General features: G+C 39.0%; 1 protein-coding gene across 1 annotated transcript in view; it reads left to right on the forward strand.

Annotated features, from left to right (window-relative positions):
• TENM3 (teneurin transmembrane protein 3) overlaps nt 1–15260 on the forward strand; it is a 586425-nt gene that overhangs the window by 167280 nt on the left and 403885 nt on the right. Inside the window, exon 3 of the mRNA XM_040643363.1 lies at nt 12207–12485. Coding sequence (XP_040499297.1) covers nt 12207–12485 — 279 coding nt within the window. The remainder of the gene's footprint in view (nt 1–12206; nt 12486–15260) is intronic.

Consider the following 15260-nt stretch of genomic DNA (forward strand, 5'->3'; position numbering starts at 1 on the left):
TTATTTTAGATGTTTTAGCAATTGCAGTAAGAGAAGAAAAATAATTGATTTATATTTTGGAAAAAGTTAAAATCAGCACTTCTATTAATTACATATCAATTGTATACATACAAAAACTATGTGTCTTTAAAAACGAATTTAAAAAATATAGTTTGAAGCAAATTGGTACTTGGATGAATACAGGATAAATGGATAGACATAGTAGGTAATGGAGCACAGTAGTTCAGAGTATAGATTCTGAATCCAGGTGATCAGTGTTTGAGCCCCAGATCTGCCATTCATTAGCAGAGTAATAAGTGACCGAATCTTGGCCAAGGAACTGGCCTGGGCCAATTACTTAATTTCTCTGTGCTTCAGTTTTCTTCTATTATAGAATTCGCTTTAGTTTTCAACCTATAGTTTGTTGAGAATGAAATGAGTTAATATATGTAAACTGCTTAGAATAATGCCTGGTGCATGTTAAATACTATTTTAAAGTAATTATTAAGTAACAATTGGCTAGATTTGGAAGTCAGAAAAAAACTTCCTATCCCAATAGCAACAAACACTATAAAACTCTTTGGAATAAATTTTGTAAGAGTGATATGGGACCTAATATGAAGGAATCTATAAAATGTTATTAAAATGCATAAAACAAGATCCAAATAAATAGGAAGACAGTCAGTGTTTTTAGATGGGAAGACTGATATCATAAGAGTATCACTTCTCTCAAAATAAATGTATGGAAGTCAAGATTTATTTTTAATTAGAGAATGGGGTCTTAAAGTTCACATGGAGGAATAAATCTGAAAATATATTTAAAAGGCAAATAATGAGGATAAAATGGCCTTCACATATATCTTTTCACAAATGCTATGAAGCCACTGTAATCACATCTATATGATATTGGCATAAATAAAGACAAGTCGATCAGTGCAATAGACTAAAATTTCAGAAATAGATCCTAGTATATAGGGAAATTTAGCATAAAACAGAAAATGGTTTTTCTATTCAGTGGGATTTGATAAATGGTGCTGGCACAACTGGTTATCCATCTGGAAGAATATAAAATTGGACCCATATCTCTCAGCATATTCAAAAATAAGTTAAGATGGATTAAAGACAAATGTAAAAAGTAAAGCAAAAAAAAAATTCTAGAAGTTAATTTGAAAGACGAAATAAAGGAGGAATGACTTGATCGTCGAGTAGCAGGAAGCTCCCAAAACAATGGCTTAAACATCTAACAATTACTTATTTCCTGACAAAACAAGAAGTCTAGAGGTAGACTGTTGAGGGTCCGAAGATGCCCTCAAGAACCCAGCCTCCTTCTGTCTTTGTTTGCTCTGCCATCCTTCGCATGTGGCCTTTGTCCCGTGGATCCCCAGATGTTGGCTGCATTTTCATATTCCTGGCTGAAACAGAATAAAAGTAAAGGTGAGAAGACCTTCTCTCCTGTGGACTGTTTCTTTTTACTCCCCAGAGACGTCTTCCTACATCTCTTTTTTCAGAACTGTTATACTTGGCTACACTTAGCTGCGTGAGAAGAGGGAACATTTACTATTTTTGCTTTCCAGCTTTTATAACAGAGGAAGGCAAGGAAAAAGTGGTTGTGAATCCACACAGCCTGCCCCAGAGACTACATGTACACCTCGAGACTAGGGGAGACCATTCTAATAGAAACAGAAAACCCAGAAAGAAAAGCTTAAATGATTAATTTTGTAAAAATTTAAAACCTTCTCTATGTAAATGAAAATACCATAAACAAGATTATTATATTGGGACTTGTGTTTACAATTCATGTGACAGATATAAGGTCTATATATGTAATATACTAAGAGTAACTTTTACAAATTGAAAACAGAAAGACAAACAATCCAGTGGGAAAATGGCATGAATAAACAATTCACAGAAGAGCAAATTCAAGTGGTCAGTGAACACATGGAAAGGTGATCTCTTTTCCTGTTGGTCTGAGAAAGGCAGTAGCTAATCCTAGCTCCTGCAGGCCCCCTCTTCCCCCACTGCACAGCTCACATCCTGGCTTCCATCACTGAGCATTTGTGTACCACGTGACTACCAGCGGTGTGCCAGGGGAGTTCCTCCCCCCTTGGAAAGCAGAAAATTAATGGAAGAGGCTATGGTGGTGAGAGGTTTTCCCTGTTGGAGTTCTGAACACATTTTTTCAAGGAGACCGCCTCCTTAGATGAATGTCATGCTCTATTGTGCTGTTGTTAATCCAGTTCCTCAGATACCAATAACTTAATAGACTTACAGGTTCCATCATGGCGTCCTACACGTTGTTTTCATGGGAAAATATACCCAGGTGACCCTTGAACACCCAGGGTACCCTGACACCCCACACAGTTGACAGTCCACGTACAACTTTTGACTCCTCCAAACTTAACTACCAATGGGCTACTGTTGACCAGAAACCTTATCGATAACATAGTCAATTAACATATATTGCATGTTTATATGTTATATGTATCATATTCCGTATTCCTACAATAAAGTAAGCTAGAGTAAAGAAAATGCTATTAAGAAAATCATAAAGAAGAGAAAATGTATTTATAGCACTGTACCATATTAAAAAAAAATCCACTTATAAGTGGACCCAAGCATTTCAAACCCATGTTGTTCAGGGGTCAACTGTACTGATCCCTATCAACTTCTGACCACAATGCATTCCTAAAGTGAGGACTTTCTAGACAATCGTGAAGTTTGGGCTTAGGAAGAAGCCAAAAAAAAAAAAAATGTATGAATTCCTTTACTCAAAATTTTACTCAAAAATATTTGCAAAGGTATATGAAGTAAACACAACAAAACTCCATTCATAGAATTGGTGAGAGAGAGAGTGAGAAAGAGAAAGGAAGGAAGAAAGGAAGGAGGGAAGGAAGGGAGAGAGGGAGGGAGGAAAGAATAAAGAAAAGAAAAAAGAAAAAGAAAAAAAGCAAGCTATCAGGCTGCACATGTAGCTGAATACGGAAAGTTTGGGATTTATATTCCACCTTTCATCCAGCTTCAGCCAGGGTGAGATTTCGTTTGGTGCTGGGCAAAGGCACATTGTCTCAACTGAACCATAACCACAATCCTCTTAAAAACAACTTCTGCTAGCATTGCACTATAATGTTTTGCTGGATAAAGACATTTTACCCATTAGGATAATAGCATCCACAACATCTCCCAGATTGTGCTGAGGGAGAGAGTGAAGGGTTGGTGGCAAAGAGGTGGGACCGTGCCTTTAAAATATTTTCATCAATTTCCAAATAGAAAAGGCCCATTTTTAGCTCTTAGATATAGATTACGTCAGGGGAGGGGAGCAGTTTTATTGCTAGAATATTACTAAAATGATAAATAATTTAAAAATCCTTCTGTATGCTGTATGTTCCAGAGAGGTCAAAAGAATTAGATTTATATTTCTTAGATGTAGAACGTGAAGGTTGTATGTATCATTTTAGAATGTCTCCAATAGCATTGGGCAGATGTAAAAATAGTATTAGCAGTGCCTTCAAGATATCAATTATGTGTCTTTCTATACCATTTTATCCTGCTTCCAAAGTGAAATGGAATGCATTCATTTTTTTCTTAACTCCTCTTATTTTTATTTATTTGTGTTTTTTGCATTATGAAAATATATTAAACATTCCAACATGTTGGAAATTGTGAAAGAGGAAGATTTGAGAGCCAAGAGCAAAATGCTTTTAATTTTAAAGACTGAGATTTAGTTTAGTCTTGGATGCCATTATAGTGAATAATGGGAACTGATCCTAGACTTCAAAAGAAATATGACCATATGGTCTTACCATTCAGCACTTAATGCTGCTATGAATTTCCAGTTATACCCCAAACTTTTCATTTCCCCAGTGTTCCCCCTCACCTCTGTCATCATACAAAAATGAAAGGAATCTGAAGCCGCTTTTCTGAAATACTTCTGAAATACTGGTGCCGAGAAAACTTTTTCTTTGTGAGAGTAGGATTTTATGAAGAAAGACAAAAATCCGAAGCATTAATCAGATCCACCAGGCTAATTACCGCAACTCCAAAGTTTATTACTTTTAAATATTAACTACTTAAAATGATTCATTTAGAGATCAAAATGATTAATCCTTCTCAGTCACTATAAATGTCAGCGGCGGGATTAAAGGATTTAGATGGTCATGTTTACTCAACCTTATGTTTCTGTACTTAAAGACACAGTTAAATAGCTCCAGTTTATCATCACTTCACGTCCGTCCATGTTTTCCTCTGAGCTCCCTCTTTCAGCTCCCCTGCCTAACTGATTGTTAACTAATTTTGGCTGTGTTGAGGAGGCAAGCGCTTCGTTCAGACTTGGCGGCCAACCTGCTTTGTAGATTACCCACCAGAAGGTGTGAGTAGATAGATGTAGCTTAGAGCCCTCCTCCGGCCACAGTGGGGGTAATCCTTTCCCCCCGCCTCGCCCTTTATTGGTCTGATGTCTGGAGCCCCCGGCTTCCTGCTATATTCGTATCCGGTCCTCACCACGTTGCCGGTTTTGGATCCACATTGCGAATCACCCCGGTGCGTTCAGTAGCAATTATTAAACACCTGCTGCTTCACGTCCGGCCATATGCAAATTTCTACCAATACCTACTGCAGTTTGACTCAGACACCGGCAGGTAGGTGGGAGCCACGTTATCATCCCTGGGTCTTGGATTGTTCTGAAGAAAGAATTACTATGTGAAAATAAGAAGCAAATTCATTCCTAAATGCTTTTGCTAAAAACTAGCTGCAAAGTAATTTCTCTAATTACAAATGGGCGCTTATATCAAAGTGGCACTATTTTTTGTGGTTGGGCATGTAAACGCTGCACGATTCATGCTTACGAAGATGCTCTTTACTTAGATGTCAGCAGACTTGCAACCCGATGTTTCTGATTTGAGCTCACACCAAACCTTTTATTCGGTGTCTGGGTTTGCCGTCCCCTGGAGCTTCACAAATCTTCTCTTGAAGAAAATGTGAATTCTCTGGGACATTCATTCTAACCCTGCTTTCTCTGCCTGCACACCTGCTTGGGGTGTTCCCTTCTCGCTCTCCTCACCAAGTTCACTGTGGCGCCTCCGACTCCTGTCCTCATTGGCACACAGGTGTCCCTCCCAGCCGAGTCCAGGATGAATGCTGGCAGGGCAGCCTGCAATGGCGTCCATTAGGCTCGTCTTTTGAATAATAAACCAGATTATAATTATGACATACACTGGCCCTGTTCTCTGTCTTCTACGAATTCAAGATCATCAGTCTGTGGTGGTGGATGCTAATACCACATTAACAGATAAAGAGGGCAAGCCATTATATTTGCATTTTACATACAGCGTGACATGGGGTGGGGCAGTTAAGGTATTTAATGTGGGATTTAAAGTTAATTCTTAAAATGTAGTTTTATGTAGGGCCATATAAGTATAGATGTATCACATCATTGAAATTTCTACCGCATGTTCAAGAATGGGTGTTCTGTTCAAACAGTGACAAATTTAGCTTAAGAAGGCATTTGGACTGTCCCATAAAATATGCATCCCGTCTCAAAGGGGAAAAGTGACATACATTTCTATTGTTGTGTGATCTTCTTATCATTTTGCAAACACAGCAGAAGAGGGAACTCCAGGTAGGATGGCGGTGACATTATTCCGCAAGCATCAAGTAAGAAATATTGGCCCAGTTTGTAGTTTTGTGTTCTCTACCCTTGGAGGAACGTCACTCCGTGTCTGAGAAGGGGTAATCCGTCCAAACTCACAGCAACCAAGGAAAATATTTAAAGAGAGTTGCAGGGTTTTTTTATTTCAGTCTTTTGAGTGTATATTGATTCTTCTATCCACTTCCCAAACTCAGTTTGGGGCGTTGTTATTATAGAAGAAATGGATGGGTATTCTCCTTTTTGGAAAGCCTCGTATGTTGAAAGAAAGGGCAGAAAGGAAATGGGAGACAAATATCGCTCCAATATTTCTTACATAACTTCACATCTTTACAGTCAACGAGGAAGGATTTTTAAAACCCAGCTTCTCCAAGAGAAGCTAGTAAGTTAAAATTCTAATTATTGAATAGGAGCTATTAAAGAGCAAATAAAAAATATATTTGTTTTTGTAAGAGGAGAAAACCTATAATTCTTCTTTATTATGTTTTTTAAATTAAGGAAATTATCATGCAAAGTAAAAATTCAAAATTGTAAAGTGGAGAAAATAACTAATTTCCTTCACTTGCAGTCCCTTCTAAATGATCATCACAACAGTTTTCTCGCCTTCCTCACCTTCATTCACGCTCAAAACCATAAGCACTCACATAATCTGTTGGTTCTCTCTGTGTTTCCAGAAATGGAATCAGACTGTACACACCATTCTGCAACTTGTGTTTTTTTGCTTAAAATATACATATATTGGGCTTCCCTCCAGATCCAAAGATATAGGTTCAAACTCACTGTGCTAGCCACATAATGTTCCATCAGATGGGCTATATATAATGTATTCAGCCATTCCCTTTCTGGTAAGCATTCCAATTATTTGAATTTTTGCAATAGTGCCATAAGGATCATTATTTGTACATGTATGTTTAAGATCAGGTGATTTTAGTCTCAAAGGTAGACTTTTGAACTAAAGAGCAGTTTTCATTTTAATAGAAAATCATTTTCAAAGAATAAATCAGCATAATTGAAAGCAAGGAAAAAATAATAGCATAAAATTATAATGAATTCACATAGCAGGCCCACAGAATCTACTACTGTTTAAAGGAACAACAATTCTTAGTTTGTCCCCAGATTTCAGTACCGCTGTCCTACTTTGCAATTCCCCATTGCAAACTTGCAGTGTGATATAGTCACTCGCGGTGTGGTACAAGAGTCTACCGACAATAACAAGTCCTGGGGAGAATATGCAGAAATGGGACCCCTCCTGCACTGCTGGTGGGAATGTAAAATGGTACAGCCATTGTGGAAAACAGCCTGGCAGGTCCTCAAAAGGTGACACATAGAGCTACCATATGACTCAGCAGTGCCTCTCACGAAGACATTTTTGACAAAACCCTGTGCACGAATATACGTGGCAGCATTTAATAATAACCGAAAAGTAGAAACAACTCAAATGTCCATTAACCAATGAATGCATATGTGGCTGAACCCCAGTCCATCTGCCCGATGCTCAGCAAAGCCAAACACGGAGACGTCGGGTATGCAGCAAGCGAACAGTCTATTCGGGAGGCAGCCAGAGGAGGAGATGGGAGGGCGAGCTCAAATCCGCTTCCACAAAGGGGGACAGAGCAAGTTTTTCATAATCACAAGGGCTGAGATTACATACATATTGATGAAAAATGGCAGCGGGGCGTGTGCATTGAGCAAACATAGATGTAACATATATCCCGTGTTCATTTTGAAACGGAGACTTAACATCAGAATGAGGCAGAATTCAGCCCCTGACTTCCAGAGGTTGTCTTGGGACAAGGAGAAGGGGCTGTGGGCACCCTCTGAGAGCCGGTATAAGCTGAGTGGGGTCTTGGGCTAGTGAGCCCTGGGTGAGGAATGCATGGCCTTGCCTCTTCTAGGCTGGAACCAGACCAGTTGACTTTGAGTGCAGGCTTCTGCAGGGACAGCTAGTGAGTTGGTTAGTGGGGTGTGAAAGACACAATAACCGATGAGGGGCAACAGTTCTCTGGAAAACAAGCTTTAAACGCTCTGCTAGTTTTAACCTCATTAACCTTATGGGGCACAGATTCAATGCCCCACCTGAGTTAGGATCATTTCTCAATCTTGAGGACTTGGGACGATGACCACTCTGGCTACTTCTTGATCTCCTCAGGGGTAGGTTTTGGGTAAAAATCCGTGTTTGTAAATCTTGGATGTAACATGCCCACGTGCCAGGCTAGGCAGAAGTTTTTAACCTAGAGGTCGCGGCAGCAAGGGAAATAGAAGCAGTGTGGAATCAGACATGCTGAGTTTTTCCCTGTTAGAGATAGTCCATCCGATGGAATAGTATTTGACCATAAAAATGAAGTACTGATATATACTACAGTATGAATGAACCTTGAAAGCATTATGCTCAGTGAAAGAAGCCAGTCACAAAAGTCCACATATTGTAGGGTCTCTTTTACTTGAAATGTTCAGAATAGACAAATCTATAGTGACAGAGAGCTTGCCTAGGGCTGGGGTGAGGACAGGTGGGTAAGGGGGCCTGATAATGGGTACAAGGTTTCTTTGGGGGGGGCTGATAAACATGTTCTAAACCTGATTGTGGTGATAGTTACACACCACAAGGCATATACTGAAAACCATTGAATTGCACATTTTAAATGGCTACAATATATGGTTTATGAGTTATGTCTCAATAAAGCTGTTTAAAAAAACAAAAAAGAACAAACAAGGAAGAGAGAGAGAAAACAAAACCTAGGCATTAGGGAAACCTCGACTGTGGAGGGGGAGAGAATATCGTGAGTTCGGAACAGGACCACCCAATGGAACAATCTCTTTCTTTTCACTCACACAGGGACAGCAGATGTCTTCCTTACTGGTGACATCACTTGGCATTGCAGCTTTGAAAGATCCTTCCCTGCTCTGACTGGGTTAAAAATGCAGTGTGAGAAAAAGGCCAAGTAGCTAAGCCATTTTTTTCAATCCCCTTCTTTTACTGAAGGGGTAGCTTCGCTATGTGCTGACCTTACCTGAAACATTTGTTCTTATCTGGCCCTGCCCACTTTGTCACAAACCTTCCCTCGCTTTCTCAAAATGTGACCTTTTTTTTTTAATGATACAACCTGCCTACGTTGTGTTTATTCAGTTTTTTTAAAATAGATTTTCAAATTTATGAGTGTCATAAAACACAAATGCCTAATCTAATCTAAGCTAACCTTGCCTTTTAATCAGGTGTACTTTATTCTTCCTGCAATTTACTGTTTTGGTACTGCTTCAAATTGTAGTGGGAAACTCTGTGTTGGCCCTGCTGCTCAAGGTTACCAAAATTCAATGTGCAGGAGAGAAATACGTATTTCACCAGTTTCAACCAAACAGAATTAATGTAAAGATTCTAAAAGGCAGAGAAGGAAATGAAGGTCATATTGTTAGAACCAGTGCAAAGAACACAATCTGAAGAAACCCTGGAAAATAACAATAAATGTGTGCTTTATCTCTTTCATGTTTCTTGAAGCCAAAGCAAGACGGTCAAGTTTTTAGCTGGTTCCAGAAGCATCTCTTCTGCCTTTCTCTGCACTTTTCTACATTGCCCTAAAACCCTCCCGAATAACTTCACCCAGCCCAACCCTCCCACTTCCATGATACCTGTACCGCTGTCTCTCTTCCCGGAGTCAGAAACCTTTCTTCTCTCCATCTTCCCTCCATTTGTCGAAACTGCGTATGTTTTCCATAAGTATGGCCCATCTTGCTAGCACTGGTAGATTGCCGGGGAAATAACCCGCTAGAACTAATTTATTCACGTTTGATCGCTAGATCTCCCCAGGGGTGTTTGCATTAAAACAAGGGATCCCACACGCAAGAACCCTTAACCCAAGAGGTGAATCGACACCAATAGAGCCTGAAGCTCTGGGGCAGGTCTGGGCTAGAGATATTTTTTGAATAAAGGAAAAGGAAAAGTCAACGGTGGTGGTGGAGGGGCTGTCCTCAAATTATTTGGAAATGGTCCTCTCCTCATCGTCAAATTATACATTTCTCTATGATTGTTCATTACATTTGTCCAGGTGTTTATTTTTTAAGCCGTTCTCATTTAGCCGTGCTTTATGGTAGTCACATTTACAGAGAGCATCTCTTAAACCCAGTCACCAGAGCCCTGAAAGATGAAAAAAGTAGAAAAGTAAAGTGACTTGAACAGAGCTAGTGAGTGGCTTAACCATCGATCTGCTGGAGGTCAGGTTTAATGTTCTTTCCTAGAGGAAACGCAAGCAAACTTTTTAATTCAGGAAGGCAGCCTAACCGAGGCTCTCCTCTGCTTGTGCTCGCTTTCCAACTTGCATTTCAGAAGGAGCCTGTAAGAGTTTTGAATTATTGGGAGACATTGATTTCAGACAGTCAGATGTGGAAGGAGTTCAGGATACACATATTGGTTCACAGGGATGGTGCCTTGGATATTAATTTGCAAAGTGCACTGTGTTTACATACCTGGATAACAACTACTAAAGATAGCTTTCTGCTTTTCTTCATCTCATAGATTTTTGCATCAAGATGTTAACAGTGTGAAAAGTCAATAATGTGGAAAATGTTTTCAGTTGCATTGCAGAGATTAGGAAGGAGTTTTTAACTGCCTTTAACCTCTCTCTTATTTTTATTCTCCAACGAGCACCTCCCGAAGTAGAGGAAGAATGCAGGGGGTCTTACCATCCATTTTCGTCCCTTAAAAATTGTTTAGTATTCTTATTTTGAAAAATCAACATGTTTAATGGTACAAACTGCTTTCGGCTCCTCCCCCCTCCCCATTTAAAATGTGATGTATAAGTAACAGTGGGGAAGGTCTTCTGCCACTGCTCCATTAACTGTCCATGACATTGACCTTTTCGGGATTTACTTCCTTAAGTACAAGCTGCACTAATTATTGAAAAACTACTGACAAGACGGTGCCTTAATTCACCAAACTTGCCCACTTTTTCACTGTTGCATGGGCTCTTTTTTCCTTTTCTTCTTTCTTTCTTCTGACATGTTTTTTGGTTCAGATACTTATTCAAATCTCTCTGATAAGCAGTTTGATTTGTAGCTAATTGTAGCAACTGATTTTCATTATTTATGAGTGTCATTGTCAGAACCCATTTGGAAGTCTGGCCAAGATAAACCTGATTCCAGCTTCTGATAGGACCACTGCAATAAAGCAATTAACCACACTGGTTCAAATGTGCTGAGGCTACTGATATCTTTACAACCAAATATATACTATATCGTGCATTATGTTTGACTCCTTTCCTAGAAGGTTCCACATGTTACTATTTTATCACAAATAATTTATGACACCCTCTTTTTAAAAAACATAATGTACGTTACTTCTCACAGCAGCCAATTAACTTTAAAGTGTTCGTAGATTGAAGAGACAGAAGTAGGAAAATGAAAACTGTGAGTGATATAAATGCTTCGTGTTCTTAGAGGCATGCGGCAGCATGTAAGTCAGTCTTTGTGTACTGTCATTCTTTACGTGTACTTTGATTCTGGTCGGTACCCAAATCTCAGACCCCATCATGCCAACAAGAGGCAAGACGGAAGAGCCATGTATCTGCATCATACAAGCAAGCATATTTCTCTCTCTTCTCAGCCATACTATCATCAAACATATGTGAAATTTCAAGAATAAACACACGATTGGCAAAGTCATTAATAAGAGGAGTCGTTTTCAAGTGTCACCTAATTTAAACACTTTTGCTTGTAGTTATTGCCTGGCCGTGAGTTTTATTATGCTCCAATTTATTAGTAAAGGCCTGTAGGGTTCACAGGCATTTATTTTTCAGGGAATTTGATTTTGTCATTAATTTTTAAATACATATTACTCCTGCTTTTATTTTTAGAGTGCACTTTATTTGCAAAAATTGGTTTACTCTGATCAATACAGATGTTTCCAGGTGTTTGTTAAAGCAGAATGTCTAGAAAGTCAGATGTCTGCAAATTTTCAAGATGCTACACTCCAAAACCTAGTGAATGTACACGTGTGCGCACACGCACGTGTGCAGTATATGTTTATGCTAGTAGCTAACTTAAGGTGGGAAGATGTAAATAAAGACTGACCAAGCCCCTGTTTCTATTTATCAAGTAACTTACTCTCTTTTCTCTTCCAAGGGAATGACATCTGGGTGGGAAAAATCCCATCATTGAGGACTAGAGTCAAGACCCAGGAAATAACTGACAATTTCCATTGCTTCACAAGTGGCTAAACAAAATTCTATCATTGATAACTAGTCCTTTCTCTGAGTTGAGTTGTCATGGTCTGCGCTCCTTGGCTTGCCCCTCTCTCTTGAGGTGCTTATGGGCTTAAGTGGCTGACGGAGGAGCTCTGAGTGGGGGTGTGTGGGAAATCATCAGAGGAGACCCACCCAGCCTCTCCTAATGGCACCCACTTGACCATATGCCACTCAATGCTAATGTAAACACCTGGTGCCAATAACTAGAAAACCGGAAATGCTTGGGTGTTTATTTTAGAGAGATGTCTTTGAAAGAAAGAAAGAAAGGAAGAAAGAAAGAAAGAAAAGAAAAAGAAGAAGAAGAAGAAAAGGAAACATATACTCACTAGTTGTTATCTTTTTTTCCCCCTAATTAGGACAGAATTTTACCCTAAGGCAGTTAGGAGTTTGTGAACCAGCAACTCGAAGAGGACTGGCATTTTGTGCGGAAATGGGGCTCCCCCACAGAGGTTACTCTATCAGTGCAGGGTCAGATGCTGATACTGAAAATGAAGCAGTGATGTCCCCAGAGCATGCCATGAGACTTTGGGGCAGGGGGGTCAAATCAGGCCGCAGCTCCTGCCTGTCAAGTCGGTCCAACTCAGCCCTCACCCTGACAGATACGGAGCACGAGAACAAGTCGGACAGTGAGAATGGTAAGTGCCATTTTTTTGCTCTATCATGTTGGCCTTCAGTGCTTCTGTCTGTTCTAGTTGACTGTGGGGGATGCTTCTCTTCCTTTCTTCTCTCCTCCCCTTCTTCCTTCTCTTTCTTCTTCTTCCTCTCTTTTCGTTTTAATGCACTCTAGAACTCAAATGTCCTTGAATCATGCATTTATTTTTTCCTGGAAAAAAATCAATATCAGATTGTTAAATTATGCAAGTGGTCTATGATGTGTTAGCTATAGTTTTGAAAAACAGTTTAATTATGTACAGAAAAAAAAAAAAAGATTAGTTTTGACTTACCTGGGACCATGTCACCGGGTATCCTCTGTGGAGTAGCAAAGCCAGTGGTGATAACGTTTACCCCAGAGCCAGCTTATAATCAAAGATGTCTTTGTAGATTCCTCTTGAAGATATCTCAAAGAAGTTGCAGAATCTTAGAATGGATGAGTGAGCACACAGAATAGTTTATTAACAGGGCTCAAGTGATTGAAGAACAAATTTGATCATGCTTTAAACTTACTAGTTGATGAGAGCCAATGAAAGTTTGGTAAGGAGGGAGAGTACGGTTTTCGATGTGCTTTGGGGACTGCATTATTATGCAATTAAGTCTACACACAAAAATCAGATTTTAGGATATCCAGATAGCAGCTTTGCATATTGTAAGAAAGGTATCTTTATAAATTATTGGGACTTTTTTCTTACAGCTAATGCAGGATGATAAAAACAGTTCATTTACATGCAATAACAGATTTCAAAGGAAACTTAATTTTTAGTCAAATTGACATTTGAAAAGAGAGATGGTTGTTTTACCAACGGTATTTCATTTGTAGTATTTATTGAGCAACTTTGTCAGCTTTGCTTTGCAATAGGAAAGCAGGTCTATTCAGCTCTCAGTTTTAGCTAAGTCACAGTATGAAGTGGTACCTATTGCTTCCCACTATTTATTACCCATTTCCTTTCTAGTCATGAAAAAAAGTCTAATTTAAACCAACTAAAACAGGGTCTTCTCTTACGTAGAATACGTTAGTGCACTAAACCAAAGTCAAGATCAATTAATAATATGCGCCCGATGTATTCATTTTTCAAGTGTCAGGTCTTGGTGGAGGCTGGCTTTATTCCATCCCCAAACAGGAAACAAGGACAGTTCTTTCTGACAAAATGAGTCTTTGAATCAGGTTGCCAGCATTTCCCTGAGCTAATCCATTCACCTCTGTAAAACCTGTATTTGTATCAGTTTTCATTGTGGATTCAGAAATTGCTAACCTTACAATGCATAAGATTTGGTATCTGCTTTGTTTCCCCTCTACTCGAATCGTCAGGTACAGTAGTTATATTCAAATGTAGTGCTTGGTATTTAATTTCCCTAAAATACATGATAAAATTTATGGTAGATATAGAAAAGAGTTGAACGCAGCAAGATAAGGCATTCGGTTCTGATTCTCTGCGTCATATCCATACCCGTATCCGTTAAATATTTTCTCACATCGGGGCAACTTTTGTAGCATCTCTTTCTCCTCCCTGACAATGAATGTATCCTGTTATTGTATCTGTAATGGTAAAACGTAAATTAATGTAATGATTTTTAAAGTTCTATATCTGCTGAAGCTATCCCACAGTGAATGTCCCAACACAGGCCTTTTTTTTTTTTTTTTTTTTTTTTTTAGGAAAATCTAAAACTTACCAAATTGTCAACTTTGAGTTAGCAGTATAAAATACCCAACTGGTAGGGAGGAGGAAAGGAAGACTGAGTTTCTCCCACCACTGGCCCTCCCCATTTGTGTGGATTGTCATTACCTAGAGGAGGAACGTGCTTCCCCCAGGATTTCATAGACCTTGTTCATAGAGTGATGTCAAGGCAAGGAAAGGTGCGCTCCTTCCTTGCACCAGGTGGTGGTTATGAAGCAGGATGAAGAGAGACAAGAAGAGGGTGTCAAGGGGCTTGCCTTGAAATTCAGAACATTTGGTAGCATTTGTTGAGAGTAAACAGGTCAGCCAAGTTAAGAGTATAAAGTGTCAAAAACAATGTTTGTTGAGCTGGGCAAGTGATGACTTAAACTTGTGTTTACTCTTTTCCCCAAGGTTTGGCTGAGGTTGTTTTTTAAAAAAACATTTTGATGGTCCAGGAACTCCCAATGAGGTCAGCTAAGGGAAGCAAACAAAGGAGGAAATAAAATAGATATGGCCTCTTAATGAACATTGGCTGTTGCGTGGATTTAATATGTACGTCTGTAGGAACATTTCAGATTAGTTTATTTGTTCTGAATATTCAGTGATTAGTCAGAACGAGCGAGATTCCATTGATAGAAAATAATTGCATTAGGAGGTGGGAAGGCGTAATTTTCTGAGATACTTAGCAGACCTTTTGAATTGTGGCATGAAACAAGAGCATTGAGGATTTTTTTTCTGATATAAAAGCTATGGTTGTTTTTCTTCAGCTGGGTTATAGGAAAAACTAAACTTTGTAATCCTACATATGGTCTTCTAAGCAATAACATCAAAACTATTATGCATTTTTACTATTACTACTTCTAGTCAAATATTTCTAATATAAATTACTAAAATAAGTCAATTCTACCCTCAGTTATTTTTCATTGCTCTAAGTTTGAAAGACTATTGATTTCCCAGTGATATTTTCCTTTGCCTGTCATTAGTTTAATTGTCTAATATCGTTCATTGTCGTAGCAGCCTCAGATCGGTCCTTGGAAGTTCTATTATATCCCTCTAGGTCGAAACAAGTAGGACATGTGTGATATAACTCACCAAAAT

Source organism: Ursus maritimus, unplaced genomic scaffold (assembly GCF_017311325.1).
Source record: "Ursus maritimus isolate PB19 unplaced genomic scaffold, ASM1731132v1 scaffold_28, whole genome shotgun sequence".
NCBI lineage: Eukaryota > Metazoa > Chordata > Mammalia > Carnivora > Ursidae > Ursus > Ursus maritimus.